The sequence below is a fragment of the Anser cygnoides genome, chromosome 3 (genome assembly GCF_040182565.1).
Source record: "Anser cygnoides isolate HZ-2024a breed goose chromosome 3, Taihu_goose_T2T_genome, whole genome shotgun sequence".
Taxonomy (NCBI): Eukaryota; Metazoa; Chordata; class Aves; order Anseriformes; family Anatidae; genus Anser; species Anser cygnoides.
The window spans coordinates 73,279,650-73,297,261 of record NC_089875.1 but is presented as its reverse complement, the minus strand read 5'-3'; the positions used below and the strand labels follow the sequence as shown (position 1 = coordinate 73,297,261).

General features: G+C 37.3%; 1 protein-coding gene across 2 annotated transcripts in view; it reads left to right on the top strand.

Moving 5' to 3' along the window:
• Positions 1–17,612, top strand: part of FIG4 (FIG4 phosphoinositide 5-phosphatase) — a 69,461-nt gene that overhangs the window by 26,890 nt on the left and 24,959 nt on the right. For both annotated transcript variants that reach the window (XM_048081129.2, XM_066993167.1), the window contains exons 14-19: positions 558–706; positions 3,134–3,300; positions 10,531–10,669; positions 13,298–13,356; positions 13,661–13,808; positions 14,645–14,728. In XM_048081129.2, coding sequence (XP_047937086.2) covers positions 558–706; positions 3,134–3,300; positions 10,531–10,669; positions 13,298–13,356; positions 13,661–13,808; positions 14,645–14,728 — 746 coding nt within the window. The remainder of the gene's footprint in view (positions 1–557; positions 707–3,133; positions 3,301–10,530; positions 10,670–13,297; positions 13,357–13,660; positions 13,809–14,644; positions 14,729–17,612) is intronic.

Genomic DNA, 17,612 nt, shown 5'->3' with positions numbered 1-17,612 from the left:
TTCGCCATACTACTATATTAAAATGTTTCTAGCGGTTGTTCATATTCTACAATAACTTCTTGTGTGTACATTACGGAATTGAAGAGTGGAGGTGCAAGGAGCATAAAAGCGTGTATGACTGTGACCAAAATGTTCATACATGTTGCTTAAGATACGGGAAGCTTAAAATACAAGCACCATCACAGTAGAACAAAAGCAAGCAGGCATGCTTTTAGTAGTTAAAGCATATTTGAAAATCAAACCTTCTTCACAGATACAACACAGTCTTTTTAAGGTAAGTTTTTAGGACTGTTTGTGAGTTGAAAGAGCGATTCAGTTTGTGTGATGATAGAAGCAAGAATAGTTTGAAAGTAGGCCTTACAGTAGTAATGTAGATTGCTAGAAATTAAATGCTTTTTTAAAAGTCTTTGAACAAGGCTTTAGTTCAAGGCTTGAACTGACATAAAATTTAGTATGTGAGATGTCATAAGTCTTAGGATAGCAGGAAAAAATAGTAATCATGAGTGTAATAGCTTTTCAATTAAAAAAAATCTCTCTTATCTGGATTGCTTTACCAGACTGGAGTTCTCCGAACCAATTGTGTGGACTGCTTAGATCGTACTAACACAGCCCAATTTATGGTGGGAAAATGTGCTTTGGCATACCAGCTCTACTCATTGGGACTGATTGATAAACCTAATTTACAATTTGATACAGACGCTGTTAGGTAAGAAATAGTACTTCAGTGTGTCAGTTTTATTTTATTCTTTTGTGAAGAGACTTAGGAAAAGTATTGTCTGTGTACAAGACAAGTGCGTTTCTTTTTCTATTGCAATGATTTCATATTTATTCATCTAAGTCAAAAATCATTCATGTTTGAAATCTTCTTGAGAAAATCCAGTCATGTTGAAAATTTGCTGCTCTGGAAAAGCATGTTAATCATGTTTCTTAAAACTTAACTGCTTGACTTCATTCTCTTTATATACCTAAACTTAGACTGAAGAGTTTCCCTCTTAAATAAACGTAACAACAACAAAAAGGCTCTAGTAGTCACAAATTTGCTTGATGCAAAATGTAAATCAAAAATGAAAACTGAAATAGATACATGCTTTTCTGCAGAATGCCAAACTGACATTTGTATAGAAGTATCTTTGTATCTGATTTGTATCTTGTCTTACTATTTCCTACTTTTCACTTGAAAAATATTGTGCGACTTGATTTACTGAAGAAAGGAATTTTCAGCAAAGCTGTTCTCTCCAGTCAGATATCAATGGCACTTTTTCAAGCATCCTCAAACAAACAAAAAAAGTCAGCATTTAAATTAAATGCTCTGGAGGTGGGAGGAAACAGCTACTTAACTTGTGAATGCCCTTTGGAAATTCACATAAGGATCTGTGAGGTGATGATGCCTCTTTATTCCTTATAACTGTAGTAATGGCCATGAAGCTTACAGCTTCATTGCTGTCTTTGTCCACTGGTTCGTTAGTTTTAGAACATGGAGATGTAACTTGTATATTTCTAGAAAAGAAAAAGCACTGGGTCACGTGTGTCTCTCAATCTCCCTTCGCCTTTACTTGAGATGTACCTTCAGCTCCTGTCCTTTCTCCTTTGTTAGCTTCTGGCACTTGCCTGGTGCCAGAAGCAGGTGAGTGCCACAGAAACAATTTCACTTGCAGCATGCTGGCTCACTGTGCAAGTGGTGGCTTTTGGCCTCTGCCTGATGGCCAGCAGGCATTTTCAGTGTGCTACCAATACCTCTCATACACCGTGTCCCAGCTGCTGGGTGCTGCGTCTTTACCTCTGAGAACAAGCAACTGCTGCTACAAATAGTGGTTGCTGTGCAGTCCCCGGGTACTTGGCAATTGGGACTGTTGCTTTCTAACCAGAGCGGATCAGGAGGAGATGGACAGGTCTTCAAAACCACAGAAACAAACTGGAGATTCTCATGGATGACATCATGAGCAGTGAACAACTATATGGAGGCAAATGTGTTTGGTTTGGTTTGGTTAAGCACATCTTTTTGTACTTGACCTTGGGCAGAATATTTGCTGGACAAGTGTTTTATTTTACAGAAAGTAAATTGTTGCTTAGATGCTATACTGACGTGAAATAAGTTAAATAAGTTTCCACAGGGTTGGGGGGGATAAGTATGTTGGTTTTCTTCTTTTGACTACACTTTCAGCGTATTCTAGCCAGATGTCCTCCTTGTCATTGTCCTGCTCAGGCAGGGCCATAGTCTCCATTTCTGAGAAGTGTTTATTCAGTCTGTTAGCTTTTAGACTGGGTGCCATGTCTTTAGGATAGCCTTGCTTTCTGAGACTAATGTCTTATTTTTGTTATTGCTAGGGCTGCTTCTTGATCGTTTTTGTTGTTTTGACTGCCCTGAACTTGGGGGCTACTGACAACTTCTTGAGGCTAGAGAACTGTGTTGCTTTTAGCCAGTTCTCCTTGTTATTTTAGCAGCAGACTCTTTCTAACTTCTCACTTCATGCTTTTCCAGCTACAGCAAATTGTATCTGACTGCCCTTCGCATTTCTGACAGTCATGTTCCTTCTGTTTATAACTTTGAGCCATCATAATTAGGTGGGTTTTGGAAAGTTATGCTAACTTCATTCCCAGTGGACTTTAAAGAAAATATAGCCTTGAGATATTAGCGTGTTCTGACCTATTTAACGTATTTAAAATACCGTAGTTTGTGATGGTATACAGTTTATTTTCTCCCTGCAGGCTAATAGATGTGCTAATTTTCTCCCTGAATCTACAGAAGTATTTATTCTGTAGTGTGAATGTATTCTGATATATTATGAATTAGTGAAAATCTTAAACTAATCCTTCTTAGTAGTTATTATATCTGAATATAATTGCCACATATGTATCTGAATGAAAAATACAGACACAGCTTTAAGTTTCAGTGTTAACAGGTAAATAGCATGTTTTAATGAAATACTTTTTTTTGTAAACTGGAAGAAGTACTGAGGAGAAGGAAAGGTGTTGCTTGTTACACAGGAAAGCAGTTGGATGTGTGAAGATGTCTAAAGTTCTTGCGTTCTTTTACCTCTAAATGTTATTTTGAATTTTACACTTTATTCTTTTTTTTTCTCCTAAAAGCTCTTTTCACCAGGTTAATAGATACCACATTTTGCTTTTCCTTCAGATTATTTGAAGAATTGTATGAAGATCATGGAGACACACTTTCTCTGCAATATGGAGGTTCTCAGCTTGTCCACAGAGTAAAAACCTATAGAAAGATAGCTCCATGGACTCAGCATTCCAAAGACATTATGCAGACACTCTCAAGATATTATAGTAATGCTTTCTCAGGTAAATTTAATTTTAAGTCCTTTCTTTTAAGCTGTTATTTAGAAAACATCATGGGATGCTTCAATAATCAGTACTATGACCTTATGGCAGAGATTCTCTATACTGTGATTTCCAAATAATTTGGTAAAATCTGATGGATATCAAATGGATATTATGATTTGATGGAATCTTTATAGCATATCTCATTCAAATGTGTGCTGTATCATGTAACCTCATTTGGTAAAGTTAATGAACTGATATAAGAACTGTTTAGTAAATGTACACAGGTAGCATTGAAACTGCCAGTGCAGTGACATTTGCAGCTCCACAGAGGAGCAGGTAGCTATTACAGAGCCATTAAAGTGATGGAAAGAATGGCTTCAAAAAATAATAGGACACTAGCTAATATAAATTCTATGCACAAGTAGAATGCTGCAAATGCAATAGTTCTCAGGATGGAATTTGGTATTTTGTATAGCATGTGATACTCCTGGGGACCGTCATGTGGGATATAGCTTGTGGGATTTCTGGGGAAAGCAAGCTCTGATGCACATAATTGTTACGCATGAATAGAAACTACTAATTATTAAATCTGTGGTAGAAAAGGCAAATAAAATTGAATTAAAAAACCAAGTCCCACCAAGTAGATAAACTATTATTTAAAATAAATCAGTTGTAAAACATTAGCTTACTCCTTTACTGGCATGTGTCACTTATTCATACAGTTCTACTTGGCTATGGAAGACGTAAATGAAAAAAAAAAAACACCTTTGAAAAACACTGAGTCATATCTTATGCAAAAAGTTTTTAAAAATGCCTAGTGTTTTTAGAAGTTATGAGAAAGATCTAAAAGAACAATCAAGGACAATCTAGGACTGTGTGTCAAGACAGCAAACACTGAGTGTTGCTGTGTTCTTAATACTGTGTCAGTCCTATTACTCTTGGTCACGAAAGCTTCACTGCTAGGGAACAGTGTTGTAATTTTTTCTAGTAGACTTTTAGAAACTAAGTTAACTTTAAAACCGTGAGATGGACTCTGGCTGAAAATATTTGTGTAATCTCTGGTTCCTTTGGCTGAAGTTACTGCTTTTGTTAGTGACAATTCTGTGTATGCGACAAAATCGTGAGCACACAGCTTTTAAAGTATTGTTTCTAAATGTAATTCATATGATATCTGCATATCATATTTGCTCAGATTAGTGAGATATGGAGAGCTTGTTCATTTCAGTGTTAGAGTCGCTTATTATTTGCAGCAGTAAAGGTATGGTTTCATCAGTTCTTACGAACGAAAGGAAGCATGCTTGCAGTATCACCTGTTCTGGTAAGTGCAAGATGGAGAAGAAGAAAAGGAGGTTTAAGGGTATCGTATCAATGTGTGTAAATACCTGAAGGGAGGGTGCGAAGAGGATAGAGCCAGGCTCTTTTCAGTGGTGCCCCCTGACAGGACAAGAGGCATTAGGCACAAACTGGAACAGAGGAGGTTTCATCTAAACATGAGGAAGCACTTCTTCACTGTGGAGGTGACAGAGCACAGGCACAGGTTGCCCAGGGAGGTTGTGGAGTCTCCCCCCTTGGAAATCTTCAAAAGCTGCCTGAGCATGGCCCTGGGCAAGCAGCTCTGGGTATCCCTGCCTGAGCAGGGGGTTGGACCAGATGGCCTCCGGAAGTCCCTTACAACTCTAAATATTTTGTGTGATTCTGTGAACTCTGAAGCTGTTCATATTTGTGGCAGACACTGAACTGGTTAGATGGAAGCTTTTGGAAACAAGCTTTAGCAGAGTTCCAGATCATCATTTGAGGACTAGGTCTGCTTGCAAGTATAGTCAAAACTGCTGTTTTCATAATCAAAGAATTTGTTCTGAAACAGGTGTTACAAAAAAGGGGAGTGAATTTTTTCATTCTGCATTCTATCTTGTCACAAGAGCAAACTTGTAGCTGTGTACACAAACATGTTAGTCTTCACTGAAGTCAGTAGGACAACTGAAAAGTAAAGTTTTTGCGCACTTTCACCAATTTACATATGTATTTGATCTCATTTGAGCCAAATATTTTAGGTGCTTTATGCATTTCTTGTGTTTGAAGATGGTGTTGTTGAAAAGCAATATTCTATTTTAATTACTGCATTTTTAATGTGAAATTTCAAATGATTAATTTCAGAGAGTATGTAAAGGCTCACTCTCCAGCACTGCCTGTTGCTATTCAAGTGGTATCTCCAGCTCTGTTACTCAGACAAACGAAGAGAGATGATTTTATTCTTGAAGTTCTCAGAAAGCAGATGTAAAGGAAGGATTTTTAGAAGATTCTGATTTGCTATTCTGCTGTCATTATCCATCACATACCCGTTAAAATAAAAATAAAACTCTAAAAGCTATCCTGTTTGTGAGCCAGCACTTCTTTATGTTTCTGATGTGAGAAACTTCTTTTTAATCCTTATTATTTACCAGTAGTAAACAGGCACAGAAGGTTTTAGAAATCACAGAAAGTGACTTGCTTGAAGTCATACAGGGTATCAGATTCAGAACAAGATTACAAATGGCCTGCTAACAGTGCCTCCTAAATATGCCACTTAGCCACTCTTGCTTTGTTTATTTATGCTAAAAAATGTGATTATAAAAGTAATTTTCACTTTTTAAGAAGATGCTTTCCTCTGTTGACCCCAAAGCTCTTAGGATAATCACTTGTAATTAAGTTGTACAGATGAGAAAAAGTAAGACATGTAATGGTAAAGTGATTTGCCCAGAGATACTGATGCAGTAGATAAGACTTAGACTTCTAAGAAAGATAACTTCGAGTGCATCTAGACCCTATTTCTTCTGTGGCTTATCTTTCCTATAGGTTTTTTTGTATCTATAAATTTGTAGTATGTTGCCTATTTAATAGAAGAGTGCAGAATTAAAAAACATTCTCAAGATCAGTTTAGTAACTGAAGCATAGAAGAAAACCCAAGTTTTTCTTATAAAAACATGGGACAATGAATTTTAATATAACTTGAAAAAATCTTACAGGTTTAGGCAAAAATTCTGACCTTTTTTTTTCTCATGCTTCTTTTTAGCATGCACGTTTTTAAATGTAGCATTCGAAAAAAGTAGATGGTACAGTGTAGTTTGGGAATTCAGCTGTTGGAAGTACCCTGGCTATAAACAAATAAGTTGTACCAAAAATAAGAATGTCATCTAGCTAAGAATTACATGTTTCTTCAAAACCATTTCTGGCAGGTGTTCTGATTATCTGAATTCTAACATTTTTCTTTCGTTTGCAAATGAAAAATTAGGAAATGGTATTCCAAATAATACTCTTCTGGCTTTTATGCCTTTTAGAAAGTAAGGTGACATTACAGACTTCAATGCTGGAGTTGCAACATGCATAATAAGCTTCTGGAATCTGGAATAATCTGTTTATCCACAGACAGGACTGGACATAGTAAACCACCTTTTAGTGTTGTATGAAAATAAACTTAATTACTATACCCTTTTAGTCATGGGATGTTACAGTCCCAATTGTGTTGAATCTCTCATGATTTAGTAATTTGTCATGTAGTGCAGTTGCAAACTCAGATTGAGAGCGGTAGATTATTTTTGGCTAATTGAATTAAACATCCCCCTTCAGTTCCTGTTTTCTCAAATGGTCTTAAAATGTGCTAGTATACACGTACATTGCAGTATCTTTTGAAAAATCGGTGCAGTCTTTCTACTTGCTTGTATATAATTATAACATTCAGTGCTAACAATGAAGTAAGAAAACCTGTTTGCTCTCTTGTCTGCGCTCTGCAGTGCATTGACACATTCTTATTTATTTTTGAAAAGAGATTTTCCACCTAGATAAGAAAATTGATCTGAAAAGCTCAATATCCTGTGTTCTCTGGCTAGCGTGTCAAAGACAAAAGCTTTCATTATTTTCGTTCAAAATATATCATAAAATTGTTCAACCCTTGAAGTAAGACTGTAAAGAGGGGAAGGATTGTCTCGTTTCGAGTTAACTATCTGCTTCCCAAGTCTCATGCATATATGTTACCTATATTCAAATTAGGCGTTGAAAAGTAAAACAGTAGAAAGACATTTTCTGACAAATGTCTCAAATTTCTACTTTATAGTTACAACTGTACAGCTGAAACACTAATGCAAAAGAGTGTTTGTGTCCTTTTGCAGAGTAACATTTAACAGCAGAGTCATTTGTTTGTACAGAAGAAAAGTAAAAAAGCTTTAATGAACTGCTGCCATAGACCTTTTCATACAGGTGGTTAATTCAGTTGGTGTGGGTTTAGATTCAAGCTGTTTTTCACAGAACAAATTTCATTTTGTTTTATTTAATTTTAGCATCTGTCATATAAGTAGTGACATAGCTTGTTAATTGAATTATGTTGTTTCACTCTGATTTAGTTAACAATTTCAGAATACCTTCTGTTCGTGGGAGGTGAAACAATGGTAAATGAACAAAGGCACATCTCTGCCTTCAGTGTTTGCATATCACACCAGGTTTAACCTATTAACCAGTTAATTAATTTTGTCTTTGGGGTTCCTCCAGTTTCTATGCTCAAGGTGGGAACTTCTCTGCTTTCTTGGATTTTGTTAAGCACTTTCTTTAAACCACTAAATAAATAATTTATCAGGAAAAAAGAATATATGTTATTGCTTTTGACATTTCCTTTCTTTTTATTAGTCAGTGTCCTTAACAAGTTTTTCTTTAAAAAAGATGTTTTTACTGAGTTTTCCATAGCTTTCTTGCATAGGTCCTGGTATTCCTCATCCTCTGCTTGTATCTTCTTGTGCTGACTTAACACTGGTAGGTAGCCAAGCACCACACAGCTCTCTCACTCCCTCTCCTCAACAGAGCAGGGGGAGAAAAATACTGTGAAAAAACTCATGGGTTGAGATAAGGACAAGGAGATGGTTCACCAATTACTGTCACAGGCAAAACAGACTCAGTGTAGGGAAGATTAAATTAATTTATTGCCAATTTGTAACAATAGAGAGCAATGAGAACTAAAAGCAAACTAAAAACACCTTCCACCCATAATCCACTTTCTTCTATGTCCTCCCATAGGCGGTGTGGGGAATGGGGAATGGGGACTGTGGTCAGTCCCTAACGCTTCATCTCCAGTGCTCCGTCATGGTCACTCTTTTCCCCTGCTCTGCTGAGGGCTCCTCCACGGGCTGCAGCGTGGAGATCTGCTCCATGTGGGACCCATGGGCTGCAGGGGGACAGCCTGCTCCACCAGGGGCCTCTGCACAGGCCGCAGGGGAACTGCTGCTGCGTGCCTGGAGCACCTCCTGCCCTCCTGCTGCACTGGCCTTGGGGTCTGCAGGGCTGATTCTCAATCCTCACTCTCCCAGCTGCTGTCACACAGCAGGGTTTTTTCCCTTTCTTAAATCTGCTCTCCCAGAGGCCCAACCAGCATTGCTCACTGGCTCGGCTGTGGCCAGCAGCAGGAGGGCGCTTTTGGAGCCGGCTGGAGCTGGCTCTGCTCTGACATGGGGCTGCCGCTGGTCTCCTCTCACCCCTGCATTCCTCTCACCTACACCTTGCCATGTAAACCCAATACACTTTGTTAAACTGTGACACTGTCTTGCAGAAACAATATGTTCTGAAAGCCGTAAGGGTCTATGTACGCTTTGAGTATTACTGTGTAGAAGAGTTAGTAAGTTGATCCTCTTAAGAAAATAGAGAAGGTGAGCAGCAAGAAAGAAGGTAAAATAAGTATCTTTTTGCAAACGTGCTCTGCAGGGGCAATAAAAGTATCTGGAAGGAGCAGTGGAGAGAAAAGGAAGAAAAAGCCAGATTCCGGGTGAAAGGCCCTCTAAGTAGGGAGGGGATGTGGAGAAAGATCAAGGGTTTTCCCCTTTCTTTCACTTTTCCTAGTGCCCTGCCCCACTTCACCATGTGGCTGCTTAATACAGAAGATACCATATCCAAATATTGACCCCAACATGTGCACATTGCTGTAAAGTTTCATACTATTCTATAATCTTGCCACCAAATTTCTATATAGTGCTTCATTTGTCAGCTACTTGTGTGTCTGAATTCCCTGTAAAAACACTATACATTGCATGGGGGAAGAAGTGTTGACTGAAATGTTGGTGTCATACCATTGGTTTGTGGATTCTGTTATTTTACCTGCTTTTTGGTACACTGAGAATTCACAGTTTGTCTTTTCGATGCAGTGTGTTGGTAAAGGGACACTCATCTCTCATAATACTCTTTCTGAAACACGGAGAGAGCTGAAGGAGTAACACTGTCAGAGTGCCTCTCTAGTCTGAACTATTCCATGTCTGATGATTGCTGAAGTGCCAACAGAAGTGGAGATGAGAGCTTTCCACATGCTAATTCCTCAGGGCTTAAGTAGAGCTCTATTTCCACATATTCCCCCTTACCTGAAGATCTTTTCCATGTAAGCGTCCTCTGCTTCTCTACGTCTGCTTGCAAAGTTGTCGCCCTCACTGTTCACCATCCCCAAGCCCTCACCCGACTCCTGTATTTCCTCATATCTGTTACAACTCATCCTATCTGCAGCCAGGTAGTGAGGGAGATTTCAAAGATGTAGATGAACAACGTTTTTTGTCATGTTTCATCTGCAGTGGCCTGTAACTGCTGGATTTTGTATTTGCCTAATTAATTTAATAAGGCAAATGAAGCTTAGGTGACAGAAATTCATTTTTTGATAATTTCAGTCCAAAAGACCAAATCTTTAAAAGGTGTTTATAAAGTATAATAATTTTACTGACTGTTCTGGCTCAGAAAAACCGAAAGAATTCATAATTTTTGTCTGTGGAGGGAAATTTGTGCATTGTATTGGTTGTTGTCTAATCTCATGAAATTACTCTTCTGTTATTGAATGTTTGGTATCTGACTTCATAACAACCCCAGCTCCCTCAGCCGCTCCTCATCAGACTTGCTCTCTAGAACGAGTCTAAATGCATGCACACGTTTTGTGCATGCACATAGATGCAGAGGTGGGCAACTGAGCTGCAGGATGAGATCTTACTTTTGCCAAGGCTGCAGGCAGAGCTTCTGCCTCGACCTTGTTAGAGAAGCCTAGGAAAGAGGCAGCGCTGGAACCAGCCCCACGTGCACTGCAGCGTGGCAGAAAGTCAAGTCTAAATGAAGTTTCGTTGTGCTGTTTGAGGCCCAGAGGTCCCTGTGGGAGTCTTAGGACATACGTGTGTGGTCTGTGAGGAGAAAATCTAACAAATAAGCAGCTGTGCCTGAATGGGCTTGAGCTTTGCCGTGCCATTAAGTGTACCTCTTGTCTAACAGATGCAGACAGGCAAGACTCTATCAATCTGTTCCTGGGAGTATTCAAGCCTACGGAAGGGAAGCCTCATCTCTGGGAACTACCTACTGATTTTTATTTGCATCACAAGAACACCCTCGGTCTGTCCCAGACCAGGCGAAGGTATTTTGATGTTCTGTTTTTTCGTTTAGTGTTGCTCTAATAAATTTTAAAAATGCATGCTGCTAACCAAATAATTTGGTCAACTTGTTGAAAACTTGTTCTTTTAATTAACTACTGTTTTTTTACACTTTTACAAACACTTAACAAACAAAAAAAAAACTTTGATTACCAGAAGCGTTGGACGTTGGTGTTTAGAAGGATTTGCTTTAATAAGTTAATTACCTGCTGTACTGAAAAAAGAAGTTTCATTTTGTATGAAATTGTCCTTTGGTGTGAAGTGCTTCATTGTGTTGCTGAAATACAGTTAGCAATGTCCTAGTAAACTGTACACAGGTGTGTTTTTGATGGCTGCATGTATTAAGTTGGTATTCTGCTGGGTATTTTTATGAGCGTAAACTTCGTGTATATTTTTGTCTAGTGCACTTAGTCTGCTGCTGTGCTTGCCAGGAAGCCCATCATTTTTTGCCTTCCTTTCAGCTATGTCTGGCCTATTTTGAAGACTTTTTTTCCTTCAATTGCATCCTATTGTAATTGCACAGTAATATACAGAAATAATAGAGATGAAGTTTAAAAACTTTAAAGTCATTTTTAGACTGATTGCTTTGGAATGTGGAATGATTTCATTAAGTAAATACAGTGTCTAAAAAATATTTTTTCATTTTAATAATAAGGATAGTACTAGACTTTTTGCTACATACGTTTTATGGATTTTGTTGTTTTGCATTTCTGTTCATTCTACAAGTCGTAAAGCTCTGTATCACTAATGGTGGATGCAAATATCTGCATTTAAATTTTTGTCTGGGGATGAGTCCAAGTGTTTAAACTGTGCATACAGTCCCTGTTGGCCGCTTGTTCCATTAACCCATCATTTAGGACAGTTCCTAAATTTTAGTCTTTTTCTCCTGTCTCCCGAGGCTTCTGTTGAGGCTAGCTCCTATCAGCCATGTGCTAGTTCAGACATGAAATATGCAACATTCATTTTGTTGCCTACTCGTTCTGGACATTATTGTATGTCAAAATGAATTCATCTGAACAAAATGACATCTCCATGTAATAAGCAGATAGCAAAAAAAAAAAACCACACCTCTTCTGAGTAGTTTTTGCTTGTTTCTACTGAACTATTTTGCAAGGTCTTCAGATAACTTCTTCCTGCCTCTCTGTTAGATTCCTTGGATAGAGCAGCAAAGGAAATAATGAAAACAAGGATATAGAAAGAGAATGAAGATGTTCCCTGTCATTGAAACCTCCTAAGACTGTCTCTGCTTTTCCTATATTGTATTTGTCTCTGCATCAGAAAACAAAACAAAAAAAAAGATTTCATAATGACTTTCATGCATTACTTTTATATAATTTGTGATTCACATGAAAAGACAGTGAAGACGGAAAGGAAGACTTTCTTTTGTCTTTTTTACTTAAAATTTTTACTTAAATTTTTTACTTGTCATTTGTGCAAGCAGCAAGACTGGGTATGTCTACATAGATTCTGAAGGCAAGGATTCTGAAAAACTGTCTTGCTAGCATGGCTTGATATAGTACTTTATCAAGAGATGGGACTGTCAGATGTAACTCATCGTTTTCTGTTTAGGACATTCACAGTTGTTGGAACTGCAAACATACATTGCCCTACATGTTTTACACCATTTGTGAAGTCCCACTAACAAACCTCTCCCTGGGCATGGGAATACACCCATTGCTTCTGCTCCAGATAGCTACACTGACATCAGTAGGAGATAACTGCTACGTAATACTCTGATTACAGCCCTTTAACATCATGAATACACATATATTTGAAATAAAATCAATGAAGATATGTAAATATGTTTTCATTCAAAGTAATGAAATAATAGAAATTGTCAGAGTAATTTAGAGAAAATTTTGAAGTATGTTTGAGAAGAGAAAATCAAAATATGTAAATATGAAAGATAAAGCATGCTTTATTTTAGGAATGCTATTTCCTTTGGTTTTTATTGTTGTTGTTTTGTTCTTTTCAGAAATATTGAATAAACTTCCAGCAGGCCATGTTTTTTTTGCTATCAGTTATGCCAACATATCATTCTCAGACTTGAGACAGCTGTCACATTAAAATTTATTTCTATGTGTAGAAGTCAGCTGCTTTGAAAATCTTCTGGTTTTATTTATTTATTGTCATTTACCTTCATTTCTTCATACTGTTTTCCTAAATTATGTGATCTAAATAACAAATGGTGGCTTTTTTTTTTTTTTAAATAAGAACAAGAAATATACATGTGAAGTATGCTTACTCCATGGCTTTGTATATTCTTCACTGATTTCTCCATATACCTTCTATATGTCATAGGAGATTAATTTTCAGTCCTATAGGTAGGGCAGATGTACTTTGTTCAGTGGAACAAAACCTCTTCGCTCCCCATACCTGTGTTTCAGGTGTTCAGTCTTCATGTGTTAAATTTCATGTCCTCAGAGCAAAGTTATAGAGTAGGGGCCTGTTGAGAGCATCTGTCCAAGGATAATTCTCTACTTCCTTCCACTTGATTATAAAGAAATGTTTACCAATGAGACTGTATCGTTAGGTAACTGTTAAGTGCAAATCCTTAGATTGGATGCAAGATGAGATCTTCTGTATCAATTCTGTCTGTATTTCCTGTACAGCTATACTTACTGGTGGACCACTGATGTGCTGAAGCATTTACCTCTTCCTTTTGATGAAGGTATGAACTCTATTTGCTCTTTCTCTACTGTAGATACTACAGTGTCTTATTTATCTGGGATACTGTGGAGGATATCTTATTAGGAATTGTCATCATGAAGGGAAATCAAATTATGGTGGTTGATAATGTGTATTTATTAAAGATGTGCTTTGCATTTCCTTCATAGCATATTTTCTTGTCTTAGAGGGAATAAGACTGTAGAAAAATGCCTGGAAGGGTGGATACATAAATGGGCTACTGTTTACCTAGATTTTTGCAGAGACAATAACTGTTAGTAAAAGAGTATTTTTTTTCTTTTCCCCAGTGACATGTGCTGAAAACAGACGGAAGTTGACAGTGAAGAAATTCCACAAGTACGAAGAGGAAATTGATATCCATAATGAGTTTTTTCGGCCATATGAGTTGAGCAGTTTCGATGAGACCTTCTGCTTGGCAATGACCAATTCTACACGGTATATTTGGGATGTTTTGGGAGTGTAAATCTTGAACTGAAAATTGATCTGGTGTGAATTAATTATGCATTTGATTCATTTGCTTAAACCTAGATAACACGCCAAATTTTTTCTGAATCTTCAAATTTAGCCGAGTCTTAGAAACTAAACCATAATACTAAAATGGAAAATTAGTGCTGAAAAATTGTGTTAAGATAGCACTTAAATTTACAATTATTTTCCACTCTGGAGTGTGTAATATAAGGGCATTTGTAGTCTGAGTAATGGGTTTTCTTTGTGGACTCATCAGATCATGGAGGCTACCTTCAAAGCAATTGTTTTTTAATTGTTCTGCTTGCATTTTACATTTTTTTTTTTATTTTTTTTAGCTTACCAGGTTCTCAGAGCTGGCTTGATAATTTTTTTGTTGGCAGCAACCAGATGGATATTCTAAGCATAATCTTAATCATGCTTTAGCTAATGATTTCCAGGCAGATTATGCTTCATGTAGCTTTTTGACCCAATTTCAGTGTTGGCAGCATTTTGAAAACAATGTATATGAGTCACAGAGCTTCATCAGTACAGGAGTATGCCATCGCTCTAGCCTCCTTGGCAGGTGGTAATGTTTGCAGCTGCTTCACAAGACCAAATAATGCTATGGAAAACTTTGTAAATATGTAGGGTTTTATGTGCACATGACCTTAACTTGTAATGACAAGGTTCTTTTCATGCACATATATATTTTTTTTAATTCAATGGTAAATGTTAGAAGTAGTTCTTCCAGATTTCTTTTTTGTGTGTGTATGTGTGTGTGTTCAGTTTTGCTTATGGTGAGGTTTTCTTTTCTCTTTTGCCAGTGATTTTATGCCTAAGAATATGGGGATTGATCCAAGCCCATTTACTGTTCGTAAACCCGATGAAACTGGAAAATCAGTGCTGGCGTAAGTTAGAAATAGAAAATTTTGTTCTGGTTCAATAATAGCGAAATTGTAATGCAAATATATAAACACTGTGTTTATGTAGTATATTCTCTGTGACATGAGAAATAAAAAATCATTAATGGTATACTGTAGAAATGTATGCTTTGAAAATCATATCTAATTCATGATTTGTATTTGATTCTGGGAATTCTTTATTCAGATTATTTAAGCTTTTCTATTTAAGTGAAACCCATACAGTAATTTTCTCTAGAATGAAGATACAGAAGTTGTTAAAATTTGTTCATCTCTTGGTACTGGTGTCAACTTTGTATTCTCTGTTGGAGATGGACCGTATATCATTGTTGCCTTACAAGTAAATTTTGTATAAATAGAACATACCCTGAAACAGCCAGCATAGTTTTTGATCAAAAAAGTAAAAATGTTACAGAAAAACATTTATATAAAATTATGTAAAACAGTTCCACAACAGTTACCGGGACAAATGAATGTTTCATGTAGCTGCTTTTGCATTCTGGTCTCGCATCGTTACTTCATTTATTCCATCATTGCGTTTGATCTGCCATATCACATAAGAGCTGTGGGGACTCTTCCAGAACCACTTCATTCTCTCTTAGATACCTCATATCAAGGAAACCTTTTATCAGTAATGACTAAACCTGTGCCGTCACAATGTTGTAAGTTCTTCTGAAAACTTTGCGTTCTGTTACAAGCCATAAAATTTGACTGTCTCATAAATAACATCTGTCATGCCTTGACCCTGAGAGACGCACTGTCCATAAATGTTGAGCAGTCTATGCTTATCACTAGCAGAACCTGATTTCATACAGGTAATGTTCCCTGGGAATAAGCAGAAAGACTGTTTGATATTTATACAATTCACCTCTTGTAAGAACTATGCCTGTTTTTGTGCTTTTGTAAAAAAGCTTTATTCTTCTCCTTTGGTATAGTGTCATATTTTGGACTAACTTCTGTCCAGATATACCATGAAATACTTAACCATTTTATATCTTTCGCAAGCTCTTTGCTTCAGGCTCTCCACTGTGACTTTGAGGGATTGTTACAAGATAGATAGCTGGACCAGAGCTATGATCCCTGGGTATTTCTCATAAGGCTTCCCATGCATTGGCTAGTGTCCTGGCGTAAAATGTGGCTTCAGCCTTCCACCTTACCTTAGAGATATTTAGCCCTTTAGATGGGAAAGAGATTTTATTTCTAAATGCAATAATGCATGCAACAGTAAGTTATTCCTATTATTTCTTGCCAACTTTCTAGTCTACAGGTCTTTCAAGCAGCTTCCAGAAAAAAAGTCTAGCCATTTGTCCTGCAATGCCCTTTCCAGGGTATAAACTTCTCCAGCATAGTCCAGGCAGGCAGTGAGATCTTCTGAGAACAGAATCCTGCCAGTGAGATGAGTTCCTCAGCACTTTCAGGGTTGTACGTTTTGGATATAGTTCTATACCCCTACTCTTTCTATTACTACAATTTCATATTCCCCAACTTTTCCATTTAGGGAAATGATAGGAAATTTCTGCCTGACAGAGCAATCTGTCATTCTCAGTAAAGGAGTTTGTAGCTGAGTGTTATAATACTGAATTGTTAGCTTTGCCACGTCCAAGTTTTTCTTCTCTTTTCTCACCATTTTTTTCAATCTGTTCATTGTCAGATATCTTTCTGAGACACCTGTTTCAAGAGAAGTAATGGTCTAATGGATTTGAGTGCAAAAAAGTGGTTCATTTAATAAATATTTTTTTTTCCTATAGAGGCTATTTCACAATATAAAAAAATAAATAACATGGTGGTATCATCACTTTTCTTAGGTCACAAACAACCTTATTTGTAGTATGGTAATACTGACATCAGTAAATTCATAAATTTATCAGTAGAGTTGTCTGTTTTTCCTGACATGTGGCACATGTGCCTCAGTGTCCTTATTGGGTCATGGTACCAGAATTACATTTGTTTCTTCATATGCCAGACTTTTGCAGTACAATGTCCACCTCTCTGATTCCTCCACCGTACTGGAGGCATTTTGGTAGATGCTGGTACTTGGCTCTTGACCAGCTCTGTAGAAAAAGGAAAATAATGACTTACTCATGTCTAGATAACTTCTTCATAATAAGTTTCTCCAGAATAAGTGGAGTTTTATTTTTTGTTTTATAGGGCTGCTAGATGTGGTTTCTTTGTCCTGCATTTTTTCAGCATCTTCTGATTTATTATGACATTTCTGGAGGATTTGATAATCTGTTTTCATCTGTCAGTGTTCTGGTCCCTTAGGACAGTTAGATGTTGGCCTTCTCCCGTGTGTGTGTTGGGGGTGGGATGGGGATATCACTCTTACTAGTGTTTGGCTACTTGCTTCATTCTTCAGCTTTCCTAAGAACTTCTTTTCCTGTGACCTTCACCTCATTTTGAAAGCAGGGAAGATAACTTCCTTAACTTTCTCTAAAGAGAATAGAGTATGTCTTCGTAACTTTATGTAAATTTCTGTCTAAAGAGATGTCAGTCTCTGCCGAGTCAGAAATTAAACGTACCTCTATTGTTTTTTCCCCCCTAACACATTTGTTCCAGCTTTAAGAGTTCTTCTCATGTATTAATGTCCTTGGGGTGGGGCAGAGGGTGCTCTCAGATCAAGAACCTTTGGGAGGACTCTTTCGCTTGTTTATTTGTATAACTAAAGTACAAAAGTTTAGCTAATTCACTACAGGGTTAATTCACTGTAAGAGTTTGACTGCAAAGGTACAGCTATATGACAGTCATGGAGTACTCCACTAAAGCTCAAGAGGCACTGGAGACTTCCATGCCTTTGCTGATGAGAACACTAGAGCTGCAACCTGAAATACCATTTGCATTTTCATCCAACTGCATGTTGTTGTCAAAGCCTCTT